We start from the raw sequence: 19859 nt of genomic DNA on the forward strand, positions 1-19859 counted from the left end.
TACATTTTCTTCCATTAAGGGTGAAACCAAGTTTCAGTAGCTTGATTAATTTCATATTAACTAAACTCAAAAGCAGAAAATTCTTATTTAAAATTGAATTTCAAAATAGTTCTTTTGTAGAGTTTGAAACCAAGAACTAACCCGTCATAAAACCAAACACACATTTAATTGTCATACACAGAAACAAACTGAAGTACTGCAATAACAATGCTGAAATATTTGTATTTCTCTTTTGTTTTTCAAGATTCCATAACTTAAAATTTTATAATTTCATAGTACTTGCCTAAGTATATACTCAAGAAAAACCTATAGATTACAATATTTAATAAAATAAAAATGCCACAAACCAGTGTTTGCTGACTGAGTCTCATCATCACTATCATCATCTTTCCTTCCTTTCTTCTTGGTCTTTTTAATTTTGATCTCTCTGGAATTTCCACCGCCACCTCCTCGTACACTTCCACTGCCCTCTGGTGGAAAATGACATTATTTACTACAATCCATCCAAAATACCTTACAGAGGAAAAATTGATAATATATTGTTACATGGCCCAAGTTTGTCAGACTAAATCAAAAGCAATGTTTTACTTGTTTATTTGTCTTTTTCTAACCACTTGGGATTTTCTTAATAAGATTATAAACATGTAACCTCTCAACCAGAGGTAGAGATTTTGTTAGATATATTTAAAAGAAAAAATTATTTCTTATAAAAAGTGATTTTAGCTCCTATCTCAGAAATACACTAAACTTTATAAAAATGTGAAACCAATAAAATCTGAAAACCAACAGACTTGTGAAACAAGATTTCTCAGGTAGGCAGCAAATGCATTAATATCAACCTTTCTACCTAAACAAAAATTTGGCAAATATAGCTCACTTAAATCACTTAGCATTTAGAGTACTGGAATTAAAAGCCACATAGTGAATAACTGATGCCTCTATTTAATGTTACCTGGAAATGATACTTAATTTTAAGTTTTTAGAAAAAGTCCTTAAAAAGCAAAAAAAAACTAGAGCACTTACCTAGAATCCATTACCTAATTATGTTTAAAATACAGCCATCTTTATGTCACAACGTTTGTCTTTTAAACTACACAAATTTACATAAAATCTAAGTTCCCTATTTTCAAAGTTCTAAGAATTTTATTAATTCTTACCATATTTAGGGAACTACTATTTTATTTTCTCTTGACTTTTAGGATGAAAAGTGACTTTATCTTCCAAAGCACAGTAATAAAAAGAACATGATTACAAATTTGTTATTTACAATTGCTTTCTTGCCTGAAGTTTTTTTTTCAATTTGAAGGATGTTAAGGAATCATATTTAACTGCATAAAACCCAAAAGATTCCTTAATTATTGGAAAGAAACAGAATAGATTAGTTATACTGATATACCAGGGGACAAACTTATTATGCTCAATTTACAACAATCTCATCCCTTTAAAATAAAACAGAAGGCATGACTTTTGAACACTATGACGCTTTACTACTTTAAGTAGTATATCCTTGGTTCAATTTCGCCAAAGTGGTGAGAAAGAGAGACTTAAAAGTACTGTGATATCTGACAGAACAAAGAAAAGAAATATAAATTGGATAGCAAAAACTGAATATAAATTGGTATGCAAACAACTTAAAAAATTTTTTTACATGTCTATGTCTAAATACTGTAGCTGTGAATGTCCTGAAATCCTGATTGTTCTAACTTGAGACTACATGTAAAGATTTTGAATATTTTACTTTCAGCTATTAAGAAAATATTTACAGGTCTGTTATCTTTTATTTTTTTTTTTTTTGCTTTTTGGAGGGCAATTGGGGTTAAGTAACTTGCCTAAGGTTACATGGCTAGTTTTTTTTGTGTGGGTGTTAAGTGTCTGAGGCTGGAACCAAACTCAGGTACTCCTGACTCCAGGGCTGGCGCTTTACTCACTGCGCCACCTAGCCACCCCAGTTGTTATTTTTCAATGATAATTAGCAGCATTACCAACAAAAGATAATTTCCACTAATTCTAAAGCAAAAACATTCTTTAAAAGAAGTCTGGTCTATCTTGTTGGGAAACCACTCAACTTTCAAGTAAGGGGTGCTTTAAAATTAATAGAAGGCATCTACATATTAGCATTAAAATTTTAAGTCATTCTGTTGGACAAGTTTACCAATTCAAACTAATTATCAACCATGTCTTAGAAACCTGAGTTCTTAATTCTCAACCTAAATGCCTTAATTTCCACGTTAACATGTTCCTAGTATTTTCAGAGCATATACTAGAGATTTGAAAAATCAAGTGAAACATGTATCAGTACCCAAACTGGTTTATGTTGATGATCAAAATTTAAACTTAAGAAGTATAAATCTTCTAACTTGTTTAACTTCTAGTGGACATAATATGCAAGTTCAACCTTTACAAAGTAGATTTTATAACATGAAAATATTTGGATTAAAAACACCTCTAAGCTGTCAATACTAATAAGCTACCTGTTGCTTTTCGTCGTCGTTCATCTTTTTTATCCTTTTTACTTAAACTAACACTTTCCAGGACAGGAGACTGCTTCAAATCTTCTTCAGTGATTAAACGTACAGGATTATTTTTTATCTCCTGTGGGGAAAAAATGAATTTACTTTCACTACATCATTATATGCCTGCTACATACTACAAAACAAAATGATCTTTGGTTACATAATTAGGTCATACTTATTTGTTAATTTGAGATCTATTTTCCAATATAAATTGTTCTGGACTGCAGGTGTGATCTCACTTTTCTTCTCAGAGTTCTTTGATACTGGCCACCCCCACCACTGCTTCTAATGTATAATACCATGCCATCCTTCTCTGTATCCCCTTTTTACTTTTCTTTTTTTGTTGCAATTTTAACTTTTTCTGTGTTTTTGCCTTCTATGACAATAAGCCTGGTTTTTCTTGCCATCATCAGATAACATGAAAATTCTTTATTTCTGGGCAGTCTAACAGCCAATTGCATTACATCAGATGTAATTTTGGAGTTTCCTATTTTCACCAGTGCTTTAGAGGTTGCTTCTTTGCACTGAGACACTCTTTTTCACTTGTTCACTATTCTGGATACCCGAGGTTTCCAGAAGGCTGACTCCAAATAACCACAGCACTAATGTATCTGTATCCATAAAAATAAGCAAACTGGAAGCTGTTTAACCTAATTTTTGTTCATTTCCTTAGAACCATTTTTGACTGATTAACAGTTGTTAAGTATATTAGAAAAAATTCCAGTTCCCTCTTAAGATGGGCAAGTTTTCTACAAGGAATATATGTCATTCATTTGCTTCTCATCCCTTAGTGCTCTTCTAAGGACACATGTCTGAAATATTAAGACACAGCAAGTAAGTATAATCAATACCTGTTAATATTATTACTAGAAAAGTGAATGGTTCTACTAAATGTACAAAACTATTAATATAATTCCAATAAAAAAGATGAAGAAGTTCCAATCTCCTGGGTAGAAATACTAAATTCAGAGGAAACAAAATAAAACAACCTGCTTCATTTATGGTACCTAGGATAGGTATATAAAGTATGGCTGCTCTTCTTCAGAAAATAAACTTTTAAGGCCTCTACTACAATGCTACCAAAATTTTTACTAACAGATATCCTCCAACCTAATTAAATACAAATATTTCTTAAAATCTCCAATAATATAAATTGTAGAAAGGGTGCCATTTATCTGAGAGTTCCCTATAGCAATGAAATCACAAACCCTATCTTTATTTATTAAAGTAGAACTAGATGAAACATTAGCAACAATAATAAACAAATGTACCTAATGTATTAAAGTACTTTATGCATAGTTTATTAAAATGTGTGCACATGTATAATCTGTTCCATAAAATTCTGCAAGGCAGTACTTCAGTTACTTTAACTATCCCACTGATAAAAAAACTGAATAACAGAGAAATTAAGTGACTTGCCTACAGTTACATGCTGAAGAACAGCAGTAGCATGTGAGTCCAGGTTTCTCCTTATTTCTAGTCCAACATTTTTCCCAGCATGTTCTTGATATTGTATTTTAATCAATCAATAAACATTTATTAAGTGTCTACTATGTGCCACATACTGTACTAAGTACCGGGGATACAGAAAGAGAAAAAATAGTCCCTTCTCTCAAGGAGCTATTTTAAAAGGAACTTTTCTAATTGTCTTCTCAAAAATTTAGGATTGCCTTCCCCACACTTAAATTCAATTAATAATACTTTAGTATATAAAATATTTATGTGCATATAGAATACAAAGAATATGCTACAGAGAAATTATGTATCATATGGAAATTCTTATTCAAATCCAAATTGCTTTAAATATGTGGGATAACTTTTGTGCATTTAAATTTTTAAAATTTATTGCTGTACCTTAAGGGGAATCAATTGAGATGATTATGATTTTCTAAACAATCAAACAATGGGAGGCAGAGGGTAGACATTTAAAGAGAAACAGATTGAGAGATAAACCCAAAGGAATAAACTAAAGGAAATGCGCATTTAAATGTAAATACTCTAATATTCATCTCTCTGACTACACTGCCAGTTCTCTCTCTCTCAAAAAAAAAAAAAAAACCCAAACCAGAATCAAAAGTTTAAAACATTTCAATGTTTGGTATATGACAGAAAAAAAATGGCATACCTTTTCAGCTTTCTGGTGCATCAAATCACTGAACAACTCTGTACAGTCACTTATAAACTTTTCACTAACTACAATAGTATCATTAAAGACCACAGCTGATGGCTGTTTGTTGAATGTTCTCATCACCTGCTGAAGCAACATTCCAGCATCTTCCACTGATAAAGAACTGGGCAGTAGTGGCTAAAATAACAAACAAAAATAATATTACATATATAGAAATATATTTCCAGTTCAAACATTTAAGCACCTACTACATGCAAACTGCTATACTAGGTACAGAGGGAAAAAGTGACAAAACATAAAAATGTCTCTGCCCTCTGAGAGCTTCCTAATTTTACCTATGGTGATACAATCGGTATAATACATATAAGTAAACACAAATAATTTCACAAAGGAAAGGTTACTGGTAACTAGATGGGTGAGGAGTACAAATGAAGGAAGGCTGTGTATTGGAGGTTGCTAACACTAAGTGTTAAAAGAAGCTAGAGAATTCAGAAGAGACTACAATTTAGGTATGGGAGACAGACTAAATACAAAAGCATAAAGATAGATATGATATATGAGTTTGGGGAAAAATCAGTTAACCAAGTAGACCAGAAAATAAATTGGACAAAGAGAAGTAATGTGAAATAAGTCCAGACTGCAGAATGCTTTAAATGATGAATTTATATTTTATCCTTGGAGGCAATGAAGGCTTTTGAGTATGGGAGTGATATGATTAAACCTTTGTTTCAGGAACTACCATAGCAATTCTGTGGAGAACAGATTAGAGAAAGAACAGACAATTAGGCAGCTACTACGGTAGTCCAAGCAAGAAGTGATGGGGGTCTGAACTACAGATGTGGCACAGTGAGTGTAAAGAAAGGAATGTATGGGGGAAGCCAGGTGGTACAGTGAGTAAGAGCACAGGCCCCAGCTTCAGGAGACCAGAGATTAGTTCCGGCCTCAGATACTTAGCACCCACAGAAAATAACTGGCTGTATAACCTTGAGCAAGTTACTTAACCCCAATTGCTTAAAAAAAAAAAAAAAAGAAAGGAATATATGGGAGACACATGAAGTTAATTAGGTATAAGAAAAATATGAAGGGGAGAAGAGTTGAGGATTATTCTGAGGTTAGGAATCTACAAGATTGGAAATAACGGTGCTACCTTCAATAGCAAAAGGAAGTTAGGCAAAGGAGTAGATTTTTGAGATTTGAGATACTGATATGGCATCCATATGGCTATATGGATGAGGTTAACTGGAAGTTCAAAAGAGAAATAAATGTATATGTCCATGCATGCATGAATATGTACACAAGTAGATATAGATATGAATATACATATAGATACCATCTGTATAGTGATAATCACTGAAACCACGGAAGCTGAACTCACCAAGAGAGTGTAGAAAGAAAGGAAGGCCCAGGAAAAAGCTTTGGGTACACATATGCTTAACAAATCGGAGAGGATGAAAATAGTGACAACGTAGCCAAGAAGAGTGAAAAGCAACAGAACAGTAGGAGAACCAAAACAGAATATCAGGAAAACCAAAGGCAGACAGAGAATCAAGGAAGAGGGAACAGCCAATAGTGCTACAGAGAGGTAAAGAATGAGATGTGTAATGGTTTTAGCAATATTTGTTGGTAACTAAAGAGAAGAGAGATGGTAAGAGAGTCAAGAGTGGGAAGTGAGAAAGTAGCAGCGTGTGAGAGAGTCCAGAGTGAGAAGAGAGAACAGAGTGGCCAGAGCATGGAAAACTGACCGGTAGGATAGGTAAGGGTGAAAAAACTAGGTTTCAAATCAGTAAAGCAGGACAGACTGAAGAATCAACACCTACCCAACATTAAACCTTCAAAAACTAAAAGACCAGAAGATAAAACTGCTTCTTAGAGCAAATACAGTAGAATAAAACTCTCACAATTGCATAAGTATTCTTTTCTTCTTGATTTTTCCCCTTTTTGTTTGCATCATCGATTTCATCAGTGTGAGAAACTCTGGTATATTGACTCTTGCTACTGATGCAGACTGGCAACTTGCTTATGACTTAAGTTTTAAAGAGTTGCCTGGGACATTGAGAGGTTAAATGACTTGCCCGGGCATATTGTCTTGATTATGTGAATTAAATTGTTAAGCACATAAAATGGTTAAACATTAAAGAGAAATAACAGACTGCTATTGGACATAAATAATAGAAAACATACCAAAATATCCACCCAGGAGCCAGAACTGATGGCTTCCTCTACTGACGCTTCGACCTGGTCTACAATTTCTTGACCAACACAAGCAGCTTTCAAAAACAAGAGCTGTGCAGTTTTGTATCTTTTCTTTACGTAGTTCACAGCATCTGGGATTCCAAGTCTTGATAAAGCATCAAATTCTAGATATCCATCACAAAAAATTGTGTGAGTTATATCTTCTTTGGATACTCAAAGAATTCAAATTTTCCAGCATAATATATACTTTTCTTACTACTTCCTACATTTAAAACATGTTCTTTTCTACTATTGTAATGTGTACACAATGTATTTTAGTCATTCATTCATTCAACAAGAAGTTATTAAACACTATGTGCCAAGTACTGCTGCAAATACGAAAGGTCAACTCTCCCCCATCTCAAGGAGCTTTAATTCTATTGAGTGTCTCACACTGACATTTTTCAGTAGCTTGATGGGCAATCAATCAACTTCAGACTTATAAACTGTTCAGATGCTATAGGTGGAACAGAAAATAAGAAACTTATCAACTATGAAATCCTCAATATAAGAAGAACCAGAGGAAGGACTCCAACAAATGGGAGGTATATTCTATTGAAGATTTTTGGAAAAATATGGGTGATAGAATGAAAACATGAGAAGCTACAATCTGTTGTCAGCAGAAGGCATATCTACATCAATGAAAAGATCCAAATAAACCAGGAAAAATAGTTTGGAAAGAGCGTTATAGCTAGATTCAAAAAAACAGAATTCTAATTCTGGCTCAGTACTTACTGATTCTGTGATATTGAACTAATCCCTTTCTCTCTCTGGGCATCAGTTACCATAAGAATGATTAGTCCTCTTTATGGGTATTACACAGTGATGTGTTATTCATTTTTAGGCAACTTAAGTGCTTTTGTAACAAAAATGGCAGAATATTCCTTAGAGCATCTTATTTATTTCATTTTTAAAAAATTTTTGATATTCTTTAAAACATGAAGAACAAATATTACTCAATTAAAGTTTTCTGTCTTTAATCATTGACACTAGCAATCCAGAGCTCAAAGAGAAAGATCAGAACTACAGTTAGAGTAAATCACATTTTATTTCCCATTAAACTTAATTAAAATCGAATTAATGTTCATATAAGGGTAGTTTTTCAAAATAGTTCACATTTCACTAATGTATACCTATGTAACTTGAAGTGAACAAAACTGTACAATGAAAACATTGAAAAAAACCCTTAGAAGTCTAATCTTCTGTGATAATACTTAGTACTGATAAATTAATTATCATACAAAAATAAACCATAGTTAAAATAACATAATCTGAAACATTTCATTAAGTGTCTACAGTGTACAGGACCACACTGTAGTCTGAACTAGGAGTCTTAGGTGACCTAATTCAGTCCTCTCATTTTACAGATTGAGAAAACTGAGGTTCAAAACAGCTAAATTTTACAGAGGTCAATGCCTACTAAAAAGCAAACCTAGACTCAAACCCATGTTTTCTGATAGCAAATCCATCATTCTTCCTCTATACAACACTGTCTCTCAAAAGTACAATTCTACTCTAAAGTTCATGGTTGTGGAACAAAAGATGGAAAAGGGATCTGTAATCTCCCTAACAAGTCCAGCAAACTAGCTAAAGAGTAGTTTGTCTGCTTTGGAACAGGCCAGGGGTTGTTAACCTAGGTCTGTAATCTTGTTTTCAAAATATTCTGGTGACTATATTAAGCGGTTTCCTTTGTAATAGTTTATGTATTTAACAAAAATAATTACTCTCAGAAGAGATACATGGCCCCCCAAAATGTTAAGAACCTTCAGTTTAGGATATGTTTTACAATATGGTACAGAATTATGATTAACTACCCAGAAAGCAATGAAACTGAGATGACTGTAATGTAGCAGGCAGGTAATAAATGCTTGATTGATACATAGTCAATTTTATTTGATTGCTAAGAAGACCAAAATAAATAGACCTCACTTTTTTTTTTATCTTAATAATAGCTAACGTTAGGGGTGGCTAAGTGGTGCAGTGAGTAAGAGCGCCGGCCCTGGAGTAGGGAAGACCTGGGATCGGTTCCAGCCTCAGACACTTAACACCCACACAAAATAACTGGCCGTGTAACCTTGGGCAAGTTACTTAACCCCAGCTGCTTTAAAAAAATAATAATAATAGCTAACATTTATATAGTCCTTTAAAATTTGCAAAGTGCTTTCTTTACATGTATTATTTGCTCTTCCCAAAAACCCTGTAAGATGAATTCAAACGAGATAATCACTCTCAGTGAGTGCAATCAATCGAGTACTATCTAAAAGACAAGATAGCTCTTGTAGTAAGTATTATCTTAATTTTACTGTTAACATTTTGAAGCCTCTCTTTTAGTGATAATGTAAAAAAAAATAAGACATTAATAAATTTCTGGGACTTATCCAGTATACTGAAAATAACCTATACTGAAAAATGTAATTCTATCAGAATGAGAAAAAAATGAGTACTTTCCCAATGCTACCTTCAAAGAAAAAAAATAGGTGTTTATTTAGCAAAAAAAAATTATGCTGTGCTTTTTAAAACTTTTGATATGGTAGTGACACAATTAAGAACAAGATAAGCATGTGTATTTATTGTGACTATTTATTTATTCTCTAAGAGAGCAATCAATGAAATCCATTCATCTAATAGCTCAGTTCATTTGTTTATGTGACTATCTGGATCTTTTAAAATGTATGATCAAGTTTTAGAAAGAAATCAAAAAGTGGAAGTTTAGAAAAAGCTAAAAATAAAAAAAGTAGTTACCTAGATAGCCATTTTGCCTGAAAAAGGAATCCACCCAGTTGCTCTGTGTTCTCGAATATATATCAGGAACAAATACAGCTTTATCTTGTCTCCCTCCAACTACTGCACCTTTTAAACGTCCACTATTAACAAGTTCCTCAAGCACAGCTTTGGGGGGAAAAGTACACAAAAATCAATAGGGGTATAAGATTACTAAAAATCAAACAATTCTGATAAGCTTATAATACTTTGCCATACCACCATTTAAAATTCCCCACCAGCAAAGGAAATTCTGAGAAATCAATGCACCAGTTAAAAATGTTACTTTTTACACTGTTTGAACCTAAAACATTAATTGTCCTCAAATTCTCAAAATGAATATCATACTAATAAAATTTTTTTTGAAAAGTAGGTAGTTGCATGATATTAAATCTGTTCCTTCACTAGTGTTACAAAGATCAATGTTCTGGCACCTGGAATGCCTATTACATGCTAAAAAGTTTGCAAAATTCATTTTAAAAAATTGAGCTTTTTGCAATTAAGTCATAAACAGGTAGTTCTTATAATTGCTATATTTCAAAATAAAATGACATATAATAATAAATATAATTTTCATGCCAATTTGACTAATTTACAAGGGGCACTATTTACACAATTATGATTCTAAATTCAATGTTATCCATTATTTCCAGATGTCTTGCTACATAAACTCTACAGCACATTAAAGCTGAATTTTTAAAAATAATTTTCTTAAACACAAAATAGTCATGCCCTAAAACACTCAATAGTTTTTTTTAAATTACCACAAGTTTCTAAGTAGAAATCCAGCAGCTCAAATATAGACTCTAAATTCCTGGCGATATTAGGCTTCATCATTTTTGATTCAGTTGGAATATTCTCTGCTTTAAGGTGATTTTTTATATAAAGAATATTAGTAAAATCCCCAAAACATAGTAGGCTCAGATTAAGTGACCAGAGTTATCATTACTAGGAACTTACTAATCTTTAATTACCTTACTAATAGTTAACTAAAGTATACCATTTTGTGGTTCAGACCCCTGTTCTTAGTGAGGCTGTAGTTTACTTCATATTTTTTCATATTTTAAGTTTCATTTTTAAGTTATGAAAGAGATAAAAGTCAAATACTAGCTGAAATAAAACGCCAACATTACAAAAATAAAATGAAGGAAAATAAATCTTCTCTGCAAGGAATTCCTTTTTCTGTAGTAAATATAATAAATAAGTGTTTAATAAACTGGGCAAAAAGATTCTAATTCCCAAATTTACAGAGAAGGTTGTATTTCTGTTAATAATCAGAAGTGGAAATAAGTAAAATCCAAAACTATGTGAAATGTATAGTATCACGAAAAGCTTAATGATAAAACCCTAGGGGCAAGCACTCAAGTAAAACAGATTAAACTAAGATTTAAGTTTTTAGACTTTTTAATATACTTTGAGTTCTAAAAATATAATTTCATTTGTGAAACTTTAGAAATAACTTTATTGCTGGGAAAAAATGCATTTTAAAAACTTTTTTCTTGAGTAGGCAATTATTTTTGGCTAAAATAAGCTTTATAAAGCAAGGAAGACAATATTACATTTTTAAATATAACAGTCACAAAGCTACAGAGTAGCTATTTAACAAATGAAGCACAATTTGAACCAAACCTACAATAAAGCAACTGCTCCTGAAATCCATAGCGGGAAATCAAAGAAATTACTGGGGTAGGCCTAGAAAGAAAGAAAGAAAAACTTAAACTTTACTGATAAGCACAGTACAAAATAAATTAATTTATTTTAAAGTAGATAAGCACAAGGAAATTTCAATAAATTTTCTAGTAAAAGTGAAAATGTGAAAAACACTCAAAATTTTTTCCTGCACTACCATACTTAGTCAGAATTACCTATCAAGATACAGAAAAAAAGGTCAATCATTGCTCTGCATGATGTCTGTTCTTTTTCTGGGAAAATGTTAGATATTAAACTATTTCAACATTGAAATATATTTTTAGCTTCTCACATAGCCTTGATCCTGAGACCTCTTCTCTTTTTACTCTATTATCTTCTGGGTTCAACTGCTATCTCTGTACAGATGATTCTCAAACCTATATATCCAGCCCTAGCCTCTCTCCTGAGCAATAGTCACAAATCACCAACTGCCTTTTTCGAACATCTTGAACTATATGTACCAAGGTACTCTGAATTTGACATATTCAATACAGAAACTCATAACTTTGTCCCCAAACTTTCTGCTCTTCCAAACTTCCCTTTTACTGCCGAGGACACCTACATCCTTCTAGATATTACCCTGGACTCTTTTCCTCACTCATCCCCAGAATGGATGAACAAGAAATAAAAAAGCATTTATAAATATTATTATCCCAAGCACTGTATTAAATGGAGAAGACAATACATAAAACAAAGTTCAGGTACAGAGCAGATTTCACAGAATTCTTACAGCCCAGAATTCTTAAGGGCACAACAGTGGACAGATGTTAAGGCTTTGTATTCTCTATCTCATACATGTCAAAACATACTATCCACAGGCCATTTGTAGCTCATAACACTCCCAAGTGTGGTCTGTACCAGATTAAAATGCAATTCAGAAATATCTAACAGATAAAAATACAATAAAACATAGATGATGTTAATATGTAGCTACGTAAGCCAATATGCATCTCACAGGATGCATTCCAGTCCCATGTACATATTCCAGTCCTATGTACAGTTTAGTGGCACCTATTTCTATTTGAGTTTGACTCCATCTCATCAGAAGGAATGGGGTTAATTTCCATCTCATTCAGTCCCCAAAAGGAATCAAGCAGACCAGCTAGTGGGAAGTCTGGTATAGAATGCCCCTGTGGAAGCACTGTCACTTCTCCTCCATTCTGGGTGGACTATAGGACAGCCCAGGCTGAGGAAGGAAGGCAAAAAGATAGGGTACCCCTAATAGGCTATCCCGGGTGGGTTCTGGGATGGACTGGGGTCAAAGCTTGTCATTTCTACACTCATAACTCTCCTTTTTTCACTCACACAGGTATATCTAATTCAGATTATCACCTGGACCACAGCAATGGGTCGTTTAACTGGTCACTCTGACTCAAGTCTTTCTTCACTCCACTCCACTCATCTGACCATGTCAATTCTCTGCTCAAAGAGCTAAAGTGGCTCCCTCTTATTTCCAGGATCAAATATAAATTCCTCTGTTGGGAATTTAAAGCTCTTCATAAAAGGACCTCTACCTTTCTCATATTCTTATACTTGACTCTCCTTTGCACATTCTACAATCCAGCTACACTGACCAACTCTGTAGTGCCAGAACAGGACACTCATTTCTCATTTCTCTGCCATTCCACTGACCATCCCCCTCTGCTCACTGGAATAATTTGCCTCCTCTTCTCAACTTCTTATTTTCCTGAACTTCCTTCAAGACTCAGCTTAAATCTCACCTTTTGCAGAAAGCCCTTCTTGGTCTTTCCCAGCTGCTAAAATTTTCCCTTTTCTCAGCAAACCTTCAGTCTATTCTGTACATATCTTGTTTGTGCTTATTTGCAACTAGTCTTCTCCATCAGAATGTAAGATCCTTAAGGTCAAGGACTGTTTTTGCTTTTTTTGTATGCAAAGAACCTAGCATAGTCCTTGTTACCTAGTAAGCCCATAATATATGCTCATTAACTAACTATACTTATTAATCATTCCTTATATGATGCCTCAAAAGACTTAGTGTAGACTTTCAGGATATCCTGAATTTCTGGCTACCTCAGTCAGAAATCTAAAAACCGCTCATGAGTAAGAAGGCAGAATACCTGCAACCAGATGTTATCACTAGGGTGTAATGAATTGCCCTGGAAGCCAAACTCAACACTGTGGAGATGATTCCAGTGATGCTGCTTATATCAAAGCTATAAATATATTTACAATAGCCATAGTGATTAGAACATGTCTCCCAACTTGTCTATACAAAGCTATCAACTACAAAAACTGAAGGCTAGAATGGGTCACTAAAGTCATTTTCATTAATAGTGATGAGAATAATATCCTTCATAACACCTAGTATGGTGCTTTGTATCTGGCATATGATTAATAAATATTTCTTGATTGTGAAAGGCCAAATAGAAAACATTTGGAGAACTAAGGGGTGGAGGGGTGAAGGAAGGTGGCTGTAAAACAAGTGGCCAATTGTTTTATTAAAAAATTATTTATTAAATAAATATTAATTTATTAAATAAAAAATTAATATTTATTGTTTAATTATTAATTGATATTATTTTTATCAAATAGACTTTATTAAATAAATAAAACAATAAATTTGTTTTATTAAAATTATTTCTATTATTTATTAAAAAATAATAACTAAAAAGCTTTAAAGTGATTTTGCCAACAGCATTAAACTGAAGTTGTTAAAATAAACAAAAAAGGGGGCAGAGTGAAGATGGCGGAGTAGAAACAGGGCTTCCGCTGGGCTCTGGCTCCCATCACCTCCAATTCATGTAAAAGGTGACTCTGAACAAACTTTGGAGCTACAGAACCCACAAAATGACACAGAAAAGCTAACCACCCACTGAGGACAGTCAGTAGGCCAGCACAGAGCTCTGGGGGCAGAGCCCAGCCCCAAGGGAGCTAGAGGTTTTAAAAAATGTCCCAGGGTGCCAGAGGTTTTAGCCCCAGGGCAGGCCTGACAACCACCGGCTGGAGGGACTTCAGATCACCAGCAGCTGTGGTGGTTCCCAGAATTATCAACCCATAGATGCTAAGGAAAAAGTGAGAGGTCAGTGCAGTATGGACTTTGGGATCCAGTAGTTGGGAGTGTGGTCGGCCTTTATCCCCTGGAGGGAGAAACCGCTGAGGCACCTTGGTCCTCACATGGCAGCTTCAGTTCCTGGTCTGCAGTTTGTAGGGGAACCAAGGAAACAGTCTGAGGGGTAATCACCCCTGCTTTAACCTGCTTGGATCTGGATTACAGTCTAGGGTGGAGGTCCTGGTGTGTGTGACCAGCTTGCCAGAGCACATGGAGGCTTCAGAGAGGGCACCCAACTAATATCTTCAGCAGCTAAGAAAACCCCAGTGTTTGGTATGAAGCTCCCCTGTATGGTAGCAGAGTCCTACTGTGGCAAAAAGCCCCAAAAGCCAAGTAATTGAGTGGCAACATGAGCAGGCAAAGGAAGCAAAGCAAACAGAGGAATCCAACATTAGACTCCTATTTTGGGGACAAAAAAGATCAAAGCATGGAACAGGAGGAAGACAGTGAAGTCAGAACTCCTGCAACAAAAGCTTCCAAGAAAAATACGAGCTAGTTACAGGCCAAAGAGGAACTTAAAAAGGATTTTGAAAATCAAATAAGAGAAGTAGAAGAAAAATTGGGAAGAGAAATGAGAACGATGCAAGAAAATTATGAAATGAGAGTCAACAACTTGACTGAAGAAAATAACACCTTAAAAAATACTTACTCAAATGGCAAAGGAGGCTCAAAAAGCCATTGAGGAGAAGAATGCCTTAAAAAGCTGAATTTGCCAGATGGAAAAAGAAACTCAAAAGGTCACTGAAGAGAATCATTCCTTCAGAATTAGACTGGAGCAAATGGAAGCTAGTGACTTTATGAGAAATCAAGATACTATTAAACAGATCCAAACAAATGAGAAAATAGAAGGCAATGCGGGAAAACCAGTGACCTGGAAAATAGGTCCAGGAGAGATAATTTTAAAATTATTGGACTACCTGAAAGCCATGATCAAAAAAAGAACCTAGAAATCATCCTTCAAGAAATTCTCAAGGAAAACTGCCCTGATGTTTTAGAACCAGGGGGCAAAACAGAGGTTGAAAGAATCCACCGATAACTTCCTGAAAAAGATTCCAAGAACAAAACTCCTAGGAATATTATTGCTAGGTCCAGAATTGCCAGATCAAGGAGAAAATATTACAAGCAGCCAGGAAGAAACAATTTGAATATTGTGTAAATACAATCAGGATAACACAAGATCTGGCAGCTTCTACATTGGGGGATCGAAGAGACTGGAATATGATATTCTGGAGGTCAAAGGATCTGGGATTAAAACCAAGAATCACCTACCAATCAAAACTGAGTATCATGTTTCAGGGGAAAATATGGTCATTCAGTGGAATAGAGGACTTTCAAGCATTCTTGATGAAAAAAACAGAATTGAATAGAAAATTTGACATTCAGATACAAGACGCAAGAGAAGCATGAGAAGGTAAACAGGGAAAAGAAATCATAAGGAACTTAACAAAGTTGAACTATTTACATTCCTACATGGAAAAATGATAATTGTAACTTATGAAACTTTTCTCAGTATAAGAATAATTGAAGGGAATATAAATGTGTGTATATATATATGTATGTATACACATACATATATATGTCTATATCAGAGGGTATATGGATGTATGAATACATATGTGAATGTGTGTATATATGTGTACAGGTATACATAGAGGACACAGGCCCAGTTTAATGGGAAGGGATGATACTTAAAAGGTAAAATTAAGAGGTGAGAGAGGAATATAATGACAGGAGATGGGGAGAGATAGATTGGGGCAAACTATCTCATATAGAAGAGGTAAGGGAAAATAGTTACAATGGAGGGAAAAGAACAGGAAGTCCAAAGGGAATGGGTCAACCTTATTCTCATTGAATTTGGCTTAGGGATGGAATGACATACACACTAAATACGGTATCTAGGGAAGGGGATGAGATGGGGGATGATGGAAGAGAGGACAGGCTGGTGGGAGGTGGGATAGGAGGGAGGGAAATATAGTCAGTCTGTTACAATATATCTACTATGGAAATGTTTTGCATAGCTACACATGTACAACCTATACTGAATTGCTTATCTTCCCAGTAAGGGTGGGTGACAAGGAAGGAAGGGAATGAATCTGGAGGAAGGGAATGAATCTGGAATTCAAAGTTTTAAAATCAAATGTTTAAAATATACATAAATATGTGTGTATACTATTATAAATATTATTTTACATGTAAATGGGAAATAAGATATACAGGCACTGGGGCATAGAGATCCACCATGCCCTACTGGAAAATTGGAGGGGGTATGGGATAAGATATGGGAGAGAGCAGAGTGGAGGAGGGGATACCCAGGGGGATCGCTATTTTGGGGTGGTGGGTAAGGGGAAAAAAGGGGAGAAATTTTGTAACTCAAAATCTTGCGGAAATGAATGATGTAAACTAGAAGTTAATACAGCATTTGATAAAAAAAAAAAAAGAATGTAAGCTCTCTGAGGGCAGGAGCCATGCTTTTCCCCAGCAGTTAGCACAGCGTCATGGCACATATCAAGTACTTAATAAATCTTTATTGATTGACTATTAAAAAGTAAAATAAAATAAACAAAAAGGATTCAGAATTCCTTTGACTAAAAAGAAAGTTCAGTTGGTTTAAAATCTGAGGGACTACATCTAATCTACATAAAAAGATATATACTTCTTGTGCAATTCTTACCGGGTAATAGCACTAAAGAGACCACGTATGCGTGCCTTATGTCGAGCCACAAATGCCTCAGTAAAAATCACTCCCCTGTTGTCAAGGTCTATTTGCCCATTGATAATTTTACCCAGACGCTGGGACAATGCCTAAATGTAAACAAGATTTAAAGTTATAGCAAATTCAAGTATAGTTTACAGCAATATACACAGACACACTAGAATCCATTTTATTTTGTATTTGTAATGAGAACCAGAAATATCACAAATGAGTAAGCTGAAGGAGACCAATGATTAAGAGACTTGGTAGCTTAGCGATCTTGTGGCAGGACTACGATAAGAATTATACTAAAATATCCACATCCAATTTTCAGACTAGAGTTTTTTATGTTGGACTTTCTTCAACTGGACACACCAAAATTATATACAATACATCTGAAGACGAAGATACAATGCCCTATTTTTTTTAGCAAAATGTCTCCTGTGTTTGTCATTAAAAATATATTTTTTTTATTGTTTGCTGGAAATACTAACAGATACTTGAAGAATAAGGAATGTAAAAGTTCTTATTCTTTCAGTTATTAAGCGCAGAATTGGCTGATACAGAACCAGAAGTTCAAGATAAAATCATAGCCTACACTGGATAATATTTGAAATACCACAAATATCAGAATAATAATGCTAATTTGATGTGTTTTTATGAAATTATGCTAAGTGATTAAAAGCATTAAATTAACTATACTCACTTCACTGTAATGAAACAGTCTCTGGTCATTAAATTTCAAAGTTTCCTTATGTTTTATTCTACTTACACTACCACCAAAATATTGAAAATTAAATTTTTAAAAAAGTCTCCTTGCCCCCAGTTAGTGATTTACATGTGAAAAGACAATTTATGATACCTATTATCTGGGAAATGGCTGGAGAAAAAAACGTGGTATTTGAACTTATGGTAAATGAATTATTGTACCAAAGGAAGTGATAAATATAAGGGAATCAAAGATACATGGAAAGACCTGTGTGAACAGATGAAGGATGAAATGAAGACCAAGACAACAATATATACGATGAATACAATAATTTAGACAAAAAGATCGAAGAGGAAGTTGAAGTGTAATAATGGGGAAAAAAAGCAATGAAGTTGGATAAGAAGAAATAACAAAACATACCTCCTACCTGACAGTAGAGAGGTGGGAAATTACAAGGACAAAATACGGTACTGTCTGACAAGGTATCTGAATCTCATGATTTTGCTTAATTGTTTTCATTGTCACAAGAGAGGGTTCAATGGGGAGAGGGGAGATAACTGTGAAAGACAAAAGATATAAAAACATTTTTTTTTAAAGAAAAACAATTTATATTAATAAGGAAATTACCTGTGTCAAAAAGTTTCCTGGAAGATCATAGGTTTTACAAAGTTCTGATATGGGCACTTGTCCTGTTTCCTGTAGTTTGTCATTTACTTCTTCAGCTAAGTGATCCAAATAGTTCCTAATATGAAATTAATAAAAATGAATAATCAAATTGCTTTTTGTACTTACTTATGTTTTCAGGTAAAAGTATTATTGACAAAAAGGACACATACATTTCCCAAACCTCATAATATAAATCAAAGCTATTTTGGAAAGCACAAATTTCTACCAATAATCCAAAAAAATATCGCCATTTTTCTTACTATTACTTTTCTAACCATAAAGATATTCAAACAAGTCTTAAGCTATTTTATTTTTTGGTGAGGGCAGGCAGATGGGAAAAATGACACAATTTTTTTCTTTAGTAAATAACTCCTATTTCTACCAAAGCAGGGGAAAACTGCATAAAAAGTGGGATCATACAGGATGGACTACTGAAGAAAACCATGTTTTCCATTTTCTCCAATTAAGAGCAGTCAAAGAAAATTCACAGTCTATGAAATTTCACAGTAGATAAGCACAGCACTTCATACCATTATATACTTAACTTTTGCACTACAATATGTAGGGAATTATCAACATTTTAAAATCACCTTTTTTTAAAAAAAATAAGATGCTCAATTCAAATACTAGGTTAAATATTGTAATCTAAATGAAAATTATGATCATAGATTTAAAACTGGAAGGCAGTTCAGAAGTAATCTAGTTCAACCCCTTCATTTTACAGATGAGGAAAATAAAGACCAGAAAGGTTAAATGACTTGTCCAAGGTCATACAGACAGCAATATCAGAGTCATGTCACCAAAATGCTATTTAAATAACAGAATGAACAGAAAAAAAGCTCACAGTTGACAGTAACATAAGAACAGTGTTAGGTACCAAATGTCAAAGTAACCACAAATAATCATATCAAATTTTAGTTGAAATTCTATCATAAAAACAACACACCACTCTGAAATGTTTACTTACTCATCTATCAGTTGTCCTAACACTACTTGAACATTTTTCTCTGACTTAATAATGTCACTAATTCTGTTTTCAATATGAGTCAGATCCACATTAATTACCTGGAAAACATACAGACATTCCATTATTATTAAATTTGCATTATTTCTTAGGTTCTAAAATGTATGCTAAAATATAGTATATATTATATATATATACATATATAATATATATAGCATATATTTTATATATATACAGTCTTACATACTTAGATTTTATTTTATGTTTAAACCTCCTCACATATCTAACTTAAAATAATATTTCTTTAAAACCTAGAGTTGAATTGCAAGTTTATCCCATTATTTTATACATTCCAACTGCTAGAAAAGAAAAAAAAACCCTTATTTCTAAATAAAAACAAGAGTACCGTGCAAATAAACACTCCCCAAATCAAACT

At 33.7% G+C, this 19859-nt stretch overlaps 1 protein-coding gene across 2 annotated transcripts in view; it reads right to left on the reverse strand.

Moving 5' to 3' along the window:
- The window catches only part of UFL1 (UFM1 specific ligase 1), a 44284-nt gene that overhangs the window by 14290 nt on the left and 10135 nt on the right, over positions 1–19859 (reverse strand). For both annotated transcript variants that reach the window (XM_069077208.1, XM_069077209.1), the window contains exons 4-12: positions 19427–19524; positions 18421–18535; positions 17064–17194; positions 11267–11325; positions 9616–9762; positions 6823–6998; positions 4639–4818; positions 2472–2592; positions 348–470 (exon numbers count right to left, since the gene is read on the reverse strand). In XM_069077208.1, the coding sequence (XP_068933309.1) occupies positions 348–470; positions 2472–2592; positions 4639–4818; positions 6823–6998; positions 9616–9762; positions 11267–11325; positions 17064–17194; positions 18421–18535; positions 19427–19524 (1150 nt within the window). The remainder of the gene's footprint in view (positions 1–347; positions 471–2471; positions 2593–4638; positions 4819–6822; positions 6999–9615; positions 9763–11266; positions 11326–17063; positions 17195–18420; positions 18536–19426; positions 19525–19859) is intronic.

The sequence above is a fragment of the Petaurus breviceps genome, unplaced genomic scaffold (assembly GCF_028583685.1).
Source record: "Petaurus breviceps papuanus isolate PSGF00001 unplaced genomic scaffold, PetGlider_PUasm1.0 90977, whole genome shotgun sequence".
Taxonomy (NCBI): domain Eukaryota; kingdom Metazoa; phylum Chordata; class Mammalia; order Diprotodontia; family Petauridae; genus Petaurus; species Petaurus breviceps.